We start from the raw sequence: 13,384 nt of genomic DNA, 5'->3' as shown, positions 1-13,384 counted from the left end.
AAAAAAAAAGAAGAAAAAAAAGTTAATAAAATTAGTGTCAAAAATACATGGCAGGAATATTTGTCAATCTTTATCCCTCGAATTTTGGAGTAAATGTCAGCCCTTTTTAATAAGTACCTGYCCTGTTCTTCCACAAAATCCACACAGGAAGCTTTTACAGCTGTATGAACTATAAGAAAGGGAGAGACACCAACTGTGACTAACGCTGGCACAAATGTCACAGAATTTAAACAAACCTGTATCGGCACTCATTTCATTCAGCAGCGCTCTGGTTCTCCAGGCAGATCCTGAGTCTTGATTTCCTAAAGAATTATTGTGCTCTTGAACTACTGCAGCCGCCAACAGATTGTCCACATTWACCACTTCTGGGTCTGAGTTTGTGTCTGATATATCATAGTGAGCCACAACAGGGGGTCCATCTGCAGGGGAAAAAAGCAACAAGGGTTAGAAACCAGCACAGAGTGAACAACACCTCAAAAAGTACAAACAATTTRTTTAAGGATTAATGCAACATCCTACGTGAAACTCTTTAAGTTACATAGTGGTAAACTGCATGAATTATTAAACTTCAGTTAATGAACATAGCTTGAGATTACAGAGACATTTTGACCTTTGCATACACAGAAAACACAACTGTCAGAAAATCATGTTTATCAACGTATCAGTTATTTGTGTATTGCCTTTTACATTAACACAKAAACATATTCCATATCTGACAATGTTACATTTACAATCTTTAAAGAAAAAAACTTCCAGTTTAAAATAAAAAAATAGTTACAGGACATTAAATTGGGCAGACAARATAATTATCTAGAGAATTTTACAGAAGCCAAGTGACAGCTTACATTATTATAGGGTTGATTGAATAAAATTAATTTTTGCTTAAAACTGATCCAGTGACAATGAATTTAACATTAGGCAACTTTCCTTTCATAACATTTACCTGTCAAGGGCAGGAAGATTTTTCAAAATTGCACTTTTTTTTTTTGGTGTTTTTTTTGTTGTTTTATTTTTTTAAGATCAAGAACAACAAGAACACAAAGTTATAATGTGCAGTGATAAATATGCTTTTCATTMAATATGATTGTCATATGCATTTTTGGCCACCATGCTGAAGGAGGAAAGAGGGAGATAAAATTGCTTACGTGATTCTGAAATCTGTTCTTGAGGAATAACAATAAGCTATTTTTTGATCTGTTTTGTTAGGACGAACGAAAATCTTTGTGATTAATGAAAATCACTTGGAAAGCATGCTAGAAACAGAGGAGGCTCATAAAAAGAACAGGCACATTCAAGACAAAGATTGATGTGGAAGCAAAGACGATGGAAAAATAATGCAATTTTGAGGATGTGAGTGTTTTAGCACAAATGCCCTGCCCCAGCTGCAACTCACTAGCCCAGCGTGGATCAAAGTGGTTGGACTTCCCCCTCCCCAAAGGAGAGGATCAAAACTTTCTTTGGGCCAAGGCTTCATCCACACAAACRAGGATGAGACAGAAACACAGGCTGGGCCAAAGCTCAGCATCTTTGCAATTCTTAAACTCCAAAGAAGTTTCTTGGAGTTCTGCAGCTGAGTTTCTGCAGGACCTTTCACTATGCGTGTGATACATGGAGGGYACAACTTGTATGGGATAATGTAAAATAATCATAAACTAATAATGTGTTCAGGAAGACAGGACTTTCAGGGGTACAAAATGACTAATGAAATATTTTTAAATTACAAAGAATAAAATGAAAAGCCCTTGGCAAAATTGGTTTATTTTCAGAGTTTTAAATAGCTGTTAAAAGACAGAAAGAACATGATGATCTAGAAGTTTCAAATTTATTTCTCTGAAAAAGCAGTTTTTCTGAGGTTTTTAGAGTGCRTTTTGGTTTTGGGGATTTTTTTTGTGGGGGTTTTTTTAGTAACTTGATGCCTGAAATATAATCCAACTCACTACTTTCAGAAACCCCTATTTTGTGATTAGCAACACAGTTAATCAGCGAGTGACATTTTGCTTCAGTYGTACTAAAGATCAGTTTTGCAACAAGGTATGAAGAAATTCCCAAAGTATTTCTGATCAGACCTGCCTCCAAAACAACAACTCCATGGAACAATGTTACATTACAAACTCAAAACAGACCCAACAAAAAGAAATGAGTAGTTAAATGCCAATGTATTAAAGACCAAACTGTTTGCAACGTGAAACGCTGATGATTACGACTGGAACAGGATTCCTGATAATTAACTGGAAGGCAATCTTTGTCTTTCTAAAAGGCAATTACAAAATAATGGAATACCGAGTTCAAAATTAAGCTGGCTGATGTTCAGTTAATTCTTTGTGACAGCTGATGATTAAATTACATGCAGAAGTTAGGGCTGGACTGAATCATGGGAGGCATGTTTTCTTTCAGTCTTATCATCAGAGTTCAGCGTGAACATATATAATGTGAGCTGTAAAAATAAACAGTCGAGTGCAGAAGATACGAGGGTCAAGTACAATATTGACTATTTGACCATTTTTTCAACAGGTTATCTAAGATTTCAGGAGCTCTGGACTGTTCCTTCAGGCATTTGTTTCTCTTGCTTCTGACTCAGACCTCCAAAAGCAGAAGCAAAATTTGATTTTTAGATAGACGTGTCTGCACGAGTAAAATTGTATTTGGACCAAAGGCACCAATAGTCTCAAGTCAAAATTGTACCACTCCTACATGTATAATCATGCAAAAATGTATAATAAATGTATATACATGCAGAGTGATATTCTCATCACCTACCCAGAGAAATAACTTGTCTGAAAGTCTTCATCAGTAGGAAATACAAGCATAAACTTGTTATCTGTAGCTCCACTCTTGTATCTTCCACACTTCCAAAGAGCACACCTTATAACTTAGCTTAAGTTCAGTACACATCAAACAGACAAAAATATTTTCAATATAATTTATACACTGTAATTGTATTTTTTAGGGTAATAGTCACCAATTTAACAATCTGGGGAAAAAAACCAAACAAGCTGCCTATTTACAAAGCAATCACAGCAGAGTACTACTTTTGCTTTTCTCAGCCTTGCCTTTCAGGATCAGATCTGGAAATCTGGAAAGGCCCCCAACACCAGGTTATCCACACATATCACCCAAAAATGACCATCAAAGCCAGTAAAATGACCATGATGCTGCAACAAATCCTCAGATTCCCCATTTTATAAAAGAAGAAATCAGCATAAATGCTTACATGTGTTTAAAAAAAGTCAACAAAACCCACACACAACCAAACAATAAAAAAGTTGCAGGCAACAACAACTAGATGAAAGTTGCAGTGAAGGCATATTAAAAGAAAAATCTTATAAAAATCCTCTGTTCCCAAAAGCCTGTTTTGTTTTCAGTGCTGSACGGATGGGATAGGAGTGGTTAAATTTGGAAATAAATAATACTTCCCTAGCCAGCTATGTGAACATGCAGTGATGTGATGCAAAGTGAACGTGTGGTACCAAGAAATAAGGACAATTGGCTTCAGCTAGGAAATAAAGTGAAAAAATGCTTTCAGGTTGAAAAGGTAAAAAGGATTAACTACAACCATAGGTCTAATTCATCATTTTCCCTCTATAACAGAGACACTACTCACAGTTACTGACTGTAACAGGATTTCAACAGATTAAAAAACAGACATCAAGACAAACCATGCCAGAACCAAGACTTAATGTAGAACAATTAAGAGGTTCCCTGTTCARTAATTTAAACTATCTACTTCAGAAAAATTACATATTTTGAGAACTCCAGGTAGCTGGAAGAGGTACATTTCCCTGGTGAGAAGCATTAATTCATTTCTAAAGTAATAAATGCTTGAAAAAGGCAAGGCTGAAAGTTAATAAGTACCAGCAGCAAAATACAGCTGTTGACATTTAATGCTACAAGGGGGAGGGAAAGTCTGTTTTCTTTTTGTCTTCCCCAAAGAATTCAGAGGCAGAGGTCATCACGGGGACAGCATTTCCAAGTGTCCAATTCTCCCTTAATTTACACAGCTCATCAAAACTAATTCCACTCAGAGCAACTGAATCAGAAGTTACAAGAACAAAAACCCAGGTCTGCACATACCAATTCTCATTTTAAGTTGGCAACACAGAAAATTCAATCATTTCTCATCTGCWACCTGCTCCCTTGCTTTTCTTAGAGCCATTATCTCAACGCTCAGCAGCCTAAACACTGCTGTAAGATCCACACTCCTGTTATCCTTCACTTCATGGTGATGGCAGCACAAGCAAAGAGAGAATTCAAGCGTAAAATTTCAGCTGTAGGTTAAAAGCAGCCRTTCCATAAGAAGCACTGTCCCTTTGCACTGCATGGGCTGTTTATCATTGCAAAGGAAACAYAAGATATTAGCTGGCACAACCTGAGCTGGGAATTCTGTCCCTGAAATCTGTGCAGACAGGCTGAGAGCTGTTCAAACTCCAGGGAGAGCTCAGAGCCCCTTTTGGGGCCTAAAGGGGCTCCAGGAGAGCTGSACAGGGACTGGGGACAAGGGCTGCAGGGACAGGACACAGGGAATGGCTTGGCAGTGCCAGAGGGCAGGGATGGATGGGATATTGGGAAGGAATTGCTGGCTGGGAGGGTGGGGAGGCCCTGGCACAGGGTGCCCAGAGCAGCTGTGGCTGCCCCTGGATCCCTGGCAGTGTCCAAGGYCAGGCTGGACATTGGGGCTGGGAGCAGCCTGGGACAGTGGGAGGTGTCCCTGCCCATGGCAGAGGGTGGCACTGGATGGGCTCYCAGACCTGTCCTGACCCAAACCATTCTACAATTATGAGTCATTATTTCTCTTCATCTTACATTTAGGCACRAAGAGTTGAGCTCATCATCTAAACTCCTTCCCACTGTAGCCAGAGAGWGTTCAGAGCCAGGTAATCTCAGCCTGGAGAGTGCAGCCTGGAGTATCACCAGCACCATCTCCCCTCCTTCTCCAGCAAATAGAAAAAACTCAGACACCACCTCAGCCCAGGCACCTCAATTTTACAAGGCTCACATTCAGCGAGATGAATTCCAGCCTCAGGGATGGGATTTAGAAATTTGCTGTTTCCTCAACAAGTAGAGGGGAAAAAAGACTGAAATCTCCAGAGGRCTATCCCGATTAAAATAAATCCAAAATTAAAGGCCTAATTTTGGTGTTCTGAATTGCCCTCTGGAGCCATCAGTGTCTCTGCAGCGGAAAGGCAGAGCCYTATTTAGGTGTGAATATCACCCCAAGCTTTAAGACACACAGAACAGGTACAGTAATGACAGCAACAGTAATCACAGCACTTTGTCCTTACAAAAAGCTCTCCATTAGTGGATRCTGCAGAGCTCAAAGTGGTTATTAACCTCCTTTTGTCCACGGGGGAAACTGAGGCAGGCAGCAACCCGCAGCTTGCTCAAGGCTAGCGAGCAGAGGAGCTCAGGCCTGCTGAGAACAGCACTCCCCTCCAATTACTGGGCTATTTTTAACTGGTGAAGGTTTGAGGAGTTTAGAAGCAGTGGTTAGGAATGCTTTTGGGAAAGGTGCAAATGCTAAAAAGSCTGCACGCAGAGCTCCAGGAGACACAGCCTCTGCCAGCCTCACCTCCACCTCCTGGCTGTGAACGTGGGCACCAATGGTCTCCATGTAATTCATTTCCATGTAACCAACGAGAATACTGAGACATTTTAAAATAATGAAAGACCTGAGAATGCCCTTGTTTACATGTGATGTTTAAATTTAAGAGATAACTCCAATTTACATCCAAATTACACCAAACATAGACTAGACCTTATTACCTATATAAATTTTAAGATCAGATCGTCATAATCGAAATAATAGTATTTTGTCTGCCAAAATCTAAAAGATTTATYGTAAGTGATTCGCAAAATAGTTTTACAGTGGACAGATTAGTTACTGCCCCAAACAGAACCTACTAATACACAAAACTACAGGGTGAAGTGGCTGTCTTTTTAAGTTTTAGATTAGCAATACAAACCTGGTATTAATTAAAACATGACCCAGACCTGCCATTTCAAAAGTATGTGCAGTACAAATGGCACAAACTACCTCAACCCTAAAACAATTCCCAAGAGGAAGTGGGGGGCTGGGGATCTGTGSTTTTTTATGTTGTTTAGCAACATGAAACACTTCATTGCTATTTAGATTTATTTATTTATTCCAGGTTACAGTAGTTACATTTCAAAATTTACAGGATTAAGCAAATAATACATTGTAAATACAATATAAAATAATAGCAGTGTAACAACATTCTCTCTAAAATCATAAAGTGAACTTTATCAGTGAATCCACTTTCCTGACATTTTCCTTTATTTCCACAGTAAAGCTTTTGTGGTTGGTGGTTTTTCTTAACCATAATAATAATCTAAAATCAAAACAACTTGATCAAATTATTATTTGTTCTCAGACTAGATACTTTTTAATAGATCACATGAAAAGAAATCTCAAAAATTCAAGTCTCACTGAACAACATTCATTCTTTCAGGCTTTTTGACTAGATGGAAAATACCTTGGACTTAATTTACCRAATTATGAATGACAATAATAAAGCRTTTTTAAYTGTGCGTTAAGCAAAGGCACATGGACTATGGCTGTGGATTGAGAATATTGGGAAGTGCCATCCATTTTGTATCTCATTGTAGCAGGTTTTTTTCTGTGATGCTGCCTAACAATGTGTTGATTATGGTCGCAGATACATTAAACAGATCTCTTCTTCWGTTTTACATGGAAAAGCATCCCAGGAGGGTTTTGCAGACCATCACACCCTTACATAGTCATAGCATTTTAAAAAAGTAAATAATTCTCTGTGTTAACACCATTTCCATCAGGAAAAGGTAGCAAACACRCACCCCTCCAGAAAACATCTCACTTTTCTATGCACAAACTGCACCTTCCCACAGAAGCACTGATGCAAACTGATGGTCCAGACTAATCGCCAGCTCCATCACTCTGCACTTGAAATCCCTCCTAACTTAATAAGCTTATTTTTCCATGTGCCTTCATTTTGCTGACCTAACACCACGAGAACTAATGAAATTTGTGAGAAAGACCCATTTCTGGTTTTGTGTTTTGCAAGGTACTGTCCATCTCTATCAATCAGCCTGATTATTTTGGCTTCTACAGCACAAATCACACAGTGCATTTCCTCTAACATGTGTAACTGCAGTGGTCACAGTGCAGACCCCCATTATTTTAAAAACATCCACTCAACCAGCCTGAATTACACACCCYCATCAGGCAAAGACTCCCCTCAAGGTCAGCTGAAGGATTCACTGGCCAAAAAACTGCAGAGTAAGTTCAGTTTTTAATGAGATGAAATGCTATCCCCATTAAAACCAGTAGAAAATTTCTAGTACTATCAATGGGACTAGGGTTTAATTTCTTAATGCCCTTGAAATACTATTTATAAAGGAGATTTACAGTATGTGGATACAGAAAGAGACAAAATATATTAAAARTCAGTGATAATAACTGTGTTTCAATTTGCAACATAATTGCCAAATATAATCCTCTTTCACTGAAGTTAAGATYGGTTTTCCAGTCTTTACCTTAGCAGCTCAGAAAAAATAACCCAACAATCCTGCACAAACATTAAAAGACACTGCACTTAAAAAAATAGATGTGTACTTCTGCCTGAATTATTTTGTCCTAGTACTGTTAAAAATGACACTGAAAGTTTTACATTTTGTCTTTTTTTTTTTCCCTGCACTGTTATTTTTGCAGCAGAAAAAGTGAAAAAAGTTCACTGCCTTGAGTTTGGTTTGTGTTGTTTGCTAATGTTTTTTTATAAATAAAACCTGACCATTCAGTTGTTTATTCCTAAAGACCTTCCTTACCAAACCCACACTGGAAGGAGYTTGAATATCTTGGGAAGAGCCTGCAGCTAATCCTGCAAAAAYACTGCACAATGAAGACCCTGGACTTCCAAGGACTCCTATAAAAAGGGGCTGATTCTAGGAGAAAATCCTTTACTGCAATGTCAGTTCGACATTTAGTGAAATTTAAACTGAGCCTTTATATAAAGGCTTACTTCTTTTGCACTTGCACAAAAAGTATGAACCAAACCGCTGTGTTTCACCTGCTGCTAAATCCGGGGTCATACAGGTGCTCCACTGCTCCTATRCTTGAACAGCTGCCCCATTGAAAACATGTAATTCAATATTTTAAATGATAATATAGGAGCCCGAACCAGAGAAGCTGAGGCTGCCCCTGGATCCCTGGCAGTGTCCAAAGCCTGGATGGGGCTTGGAGCAACCTGGGACAGTGGAAGGTGTCCCTGCCATGACAAGGGGTGGGACTGGATGAGCTTTAAGGTCCCTACCAACCCCAAACCACTCCACGATTCCATGAACAGGTCAGCTAGGTTTTAACTGGCACCATCATCCCTGGAATCACACCAGTCTATCCCAGCTTATCTGACTCGATGCACCTGACCTTTTCAAACCATAAGTAAAATTCCTAAAAGGAACTGGAATGTTTCTTTACACCATTCTAAAGTATAAATCCTGGGGCAATTAGAGAAACTCTAAATTACCTGTGGCTCTCCATGTTGGTGCAAAACTCCCACTGATTTCTCCCCTGCTTATTAAATTWGRTGGTTTTGAAGTACCTTGATGAGATGTGAGCATAAATGTACATTCAAAATGTAACTCGGGGTTGGAAAGTAGATGAATTTCATTCTGATAGTCCTCAAGTAGTCTTAGATAAGTCAGACTGTTTTCATGAGATACAGAATGGGTAAGATAAAAATTTATGTTAAAATTTCAGCYGAAGAAATTTTAACTCCCTGAGGGTTTCTAGTCGAAGCCCTTTGAAAATAAGAGCTTATAATGGAAATCATGACAAACTCAACTGCAGCCATGTCATAAAAATATAGTGAAAACATTCCCAGGAGGAAAAAAAAATATAATCTGAAACTACAAATAGGGAATCTGTTGTCTCAAAGTGACGCCAAAGACTGTCACACAATTAGAACACAGACTCATCACTAGTATTGGTATCTGGAGATTGGTTCCTTCAGGGCTCTGCACTCCCAGACTCAGAATACAGAGCAAGAAGAGAATTGCTCCTCTTTATTAGCAAATCCYTCATCAGGTAACGCTACATCTGAACAACAGAAAGGTGGGGTTCCCCTCTTCTTTTCAGGTCAAATTTACTTCCCCATGTGAAAAACCAGATCCTGGAGCAAATACCCAGCTATGCACATCAGCGCACACTTTTCATTTCACAGGAGATGGTTTGTGACAATGCTAAAGATTCTGCTCTGGTTTTGAGCCAAGAGGAAAGAGTGACCAAAGGAAACATTATTTACCATTTATTAAACAATTTACAACCCCTGATCTTGCACAGGAGTTTTTATCCTTCAACTAGGAAGATTTTTTGGGAAATTAAGTTAAAATTATAACTAATAGGAACTATTCCCTCAGTCTTCTGAGAGCCTTGAGATTATTTTATCCTGAAAGAGTACAGCTTTAAAGTCTGTATTCTCAGCTTCTGTCACCCTTTGCTTGTTCTTTTATGTTCACAGCTGCTTGCATTGAAAATCACATTTAGCAGTGATGGATAAAAATAAAAGGTTTAAATTTTTGCCTCCAGTAACCAAATCCACATTTTTATCTATTCATATGCTGAGTATTTTTCTTTTCTTTCTTTCTTTCTTTTTTTTTTTTTTTAACAACTCCTGACCAAGACACTGCATATTGGCAGAAATTTCACTGGCTACATACCTAATTAAGTTATTGTCCATTTATGAGATACCTATGTAAAGGTGTTTCAGTCTGACAGATAAATAAGTTCAACTGAACTCCTTACACAATTTGTTCTGAAATACCTAATTGTTCCATTTATACTATTTTACAAAAAAGATATGGGCATGCTTACAGACATAACACATTAAAATAAACCAGTCACTGCAAAAMGCTGCTCCTGCATGCATGGGAAGATTTGCAAAGTTGTCATGCTTTAAAATATCCTGCTCTTATCATCATCATCAAGATATTTTTATATATATGTATCTATATATCAAATCTATGAACACCAGAAGGATCCATTTTGGTGGGTTTTTTATATCAGCAAATACTCTTCCCTGAAAGATCTTTTTAGAYAGATGAGGATAAGTTTATTAAATTGCAATCCAACATAGAACAACTTGTTTAACTTTTACCTGAAATGCACACAATTTCAGATGAGGGAGTTTTCTAGCATGTTCATATCAAAATCTTTGTATCAAAATTATGCATGAAGATAATCTGAAAAGAATTCATCCCAGTACTTAAAAATTATTTCCTGAATAGTCTTTCAAATCGTTCWCTTAAAATAAAACAGGTCTCTAACCTAATATTTTTCTTATGAAAAAAGAAGGCATCRTATACTTTAAAAAAAAAGTAAGACTAGGACAAGAATGTTAAAATACCAGTGTCGATATTATACTGATAACAAAAAGTATTTCTTGAGTTCCTGTTACAGGTTTGATCCAAACTGTCACATAAATTGATGGAAAAACTCCCACTGACTTCATGGAGGGTAAAAAAAAGCCTGACCTACMGAAGACACTGTGGTTACTCCCAACAGGAGGAAAAGAAATTAAACTAAAATAATTAGGAAAAAAGTGATTGTGGTTTAAAAAGCAGAGGAACAGAGCTAAAGGAGAACTAAGTGTTTTATTTACTTAAACTGCAAATGTGCATTTTCCACTGTAAAAAATTAGATTTAATTTTCATTAGAAACTTTTATCAAGTTCTACCTGATGATAAATACACATTTTTTGGTAGCTATAGAGAAGTTACTTCACATGAAGGAAGGCCTTAATGGAGAGGTGACCAAAAAATCCCTGTGTGTAGCAATAATAGTAAGAATTAAATACTTCTAGCACATAGTTTAAATTAATCCTACTTTAAACATCACAGTTTCAAGCCGCCTATTCAGGATAACTATTAGTATAAAAAAAAAGAATCCACAAAAARTCAGATTCCTGTATTATTTAAACAAAACTGATGCTGTGGCATTCCCCATCACAAGTGAAGAGTGATTTCAGCAGTGTTCGCATGAGGTCCRGTCTGACCCAAGCCAGCGGACATCAGATCACCACAGTGTTTACTTATCAAACCTTCCTTTAAATTCCTGTGCTGAGGATGATGCCCTGATGGCTGCTTATCTGAGGGCAGACAGGACTGTTTTTATTYCAGCGTGAAGGATGCGGCTGGGCCATATTAACAGGAGGAAGCAGCGCTGCTCTGTGTGCACGGGCTGGGGTGACTCATCTCAGCTCGCCTCACCCAAAAGTTATCTCTTAGSGACTGCTGATAAGCCAGGTTTGGGACAGCTCATGGGAGAGAAAGACACTGCCAGGAGGCATCCTCGGTGWGGGCTTATCTCTTCCCAGTGAGACCCAGGGAACAGCAAAGCACACACCTGGATTAGTGGAGATGACTTGCACCCAAACCAAACACATACAGATGTTGTGTATCCACCTGTGTGCACATGGGTAAGACAGCTGCTTCCATAAACGTGCCACGTGCAACAAGCAGTGACACTGATAAAAACTCTGGACAGGGAAGGAACTGCTAAATGGGAGACAAAAAGGAATGAAATCCGCTGTGCACACTTGTTACAGATAGCTAAATTTTTAGGATAAGCTTATTTATTGGGTCTGCCTAAAAATGAAGGAGAAGGAGCTAATGTATGGCATTGTTCAAGCTCCAAACCTTGGGAGTAAACARAGAGTTAAGGATATGTCACGGGTCTGTATCTAGTTTGGATCTCCAGRGTGCTTTACCTCTTTAAATATAAAACTTATTTCCTTATATAAATGTTTTAACATGCAAAAAGGGCATCTGGATGAATACCCTGAATGCTCCTATTGTAGCAAACACAGCCCTACTGCTTTTAGGGTATCTAAACAAGGGTACTAACTTATATATCCCCAAGTTTGGCAATGAAAGCTTAGGGTGCTCCCCACACACACTTTTAAAGGTGTTTATACGTGTGTACTGGCACATGCAGGTGAGTATACTGTGATATTTTAAAACTACATATAGTCACTATAAATTAAGGAAAACAAACAATATCATGGTAATAAAACCCAAAAGAGAAAACAAAACAAACACATACAAAGAGAAAAAGCAAAYCTCGTTTTTAGCATAATCCAAAATAACATCAAGATTGCAAAGATCAGAATTTTTTTTTAATTTTTTTTTTTTTTAAAGTTTATGATTGATTCGGATCAGGCTCTGCCATATTCCCATTCTCTGGAAAGACAGGTGGAAAATTGTTATTAAAAGTCGCTGGAAACTCTAGCGCASCATCAGCATTTTGATAGCCCACGTACGAATTAAACGGCTGCTGAGGAAGTACTTGGCTATCAGGCATCTGCACAAAAGCCCCTGACTGTGTGGTAGGGGGGATTCTTTGGCCAACTAGTTGGATTTTAGGTTCCCTGGGCTCCAGCTGTTGCTTGCTTTCTTCGTCCGTGTCAAGACGGGTTAGCTTTTCTATCCACATGCGGAATTTCTCCTCTGTCTGCCTCTGCATCTCGGCAAAGCAGTTCATGGCCTCTTCCAGGACATTGCCTATGCAGTTCCTATCCCACACGGTGCCCCTGTCAAGCAATCCTGGAATTTCCCTGGTCGCTCCTCCAGATCCCCCAGCACGACTGAAGCCAGCTTTAAAGACATTGAGGCCATTTGATAAGACATCATTAAGTAAGAACATAATATTGTTTATTAAGGCATGTTAACTCAGGAAAACAACTTTTCTAATTCTGCCCCTTGGATATGACAACAGGAGATGAATTAGCATATATTAACAGAATTACTGTTATAATAACATTTTACACCCACTGACATTATAATAGAAATTTTGGCTTTGACATTATTTTTATTCTATAAGTCTCTGACAATTCTGTCACAAAKGTTTCTTTTTAATAAATAAACAACCAAATTACTCTAATTGTCTTGCAATTTCTGTTCTGAATTCAATTGAAGATGTCAAAAATATTATACAACAACATGTTTAGTTCTATTAGGCTGCAATCCAAAATGCTATTTTTTAACTGACAAACCTGAATAATTACGTGCATTTTACTTACACACTTGAACCCTTTTATAAACAGGCTGTTAAACACAGGTGGAATTGGCCCAAAGTTCTTGTCCTGATTTTGGGAAGCACACAGAACGCTGATGAGAGCACACAACACAAACACACAAACACGGAAGGGGGGTTATGTGAGTGYTGTGCCGACACAGGAGGGGAGAGCATCGTCTGCCAGGCGTGATGGACACAGCTCCATCACAGGGACAGCCTGCACACCACAGAGCCCTGACCAGCCTCACATCAGCCAGGACCCKGCCCTGAGCCACCATTCCTAGAGTCAATCCCAGGCAAGGCAGAAAACAGGGAATGGTT

The 13,384-nt window shown here is 38.6% G+C and overlaps 1 protein-coding gene across 3 annotated transcripts in view; it reads right to left on the bottom strand.

Moving 5' to 3' along the window:
- ARK2N (arkadia (RNF111) N-terminal like PKA signaling regulator 2N) overlaps nucleotides 1–13,384 on the bottom strand; it is a 45,031-nt gene that overhangs the window by 10,452 nt on the left and 21,195 nt on the right. For 2 of the 3 annotated variants that reach the window (XM_057367795.1, XM_057367796.1), the window contains exon 3: nucleotides 237–419. In XM_057367795.1, coding sequence (XP_057223778.1) covers nucleotides 237–419 — 183 coding nt within the window. Of the gene's footprint in view, nucleotides 1–236; nucleotides 420–8,059; nucleotides 12,643–13,384 lie in introns of those variants that run through there. The other variant, XM_057367794.1, reaches the window with a different exon arrangement.

The sequence above is a fragment of the Malurus melanocephalus genome, unplaced genomic scaffold, assembly GCF_030028575.1.
Source record: "Malurus melanocephalus ecotype Western Australia unplaced genomic scaffold, MMel_1.1 scaffold_85, whole genome shotgun sequence".
Classification (NCBI taxonomy): domain Eukaryota; kingdom Metazoa; phylum Chordata; class Aves; order Passeriformes; family Maluridae; genus Malurus; species Malurus melanocephalus.
The sequence above is the reverse complement of the archived record's forward strand: the minus strand, read 5'-3'. Positions and strand labels throughout refer to the sequence as shown.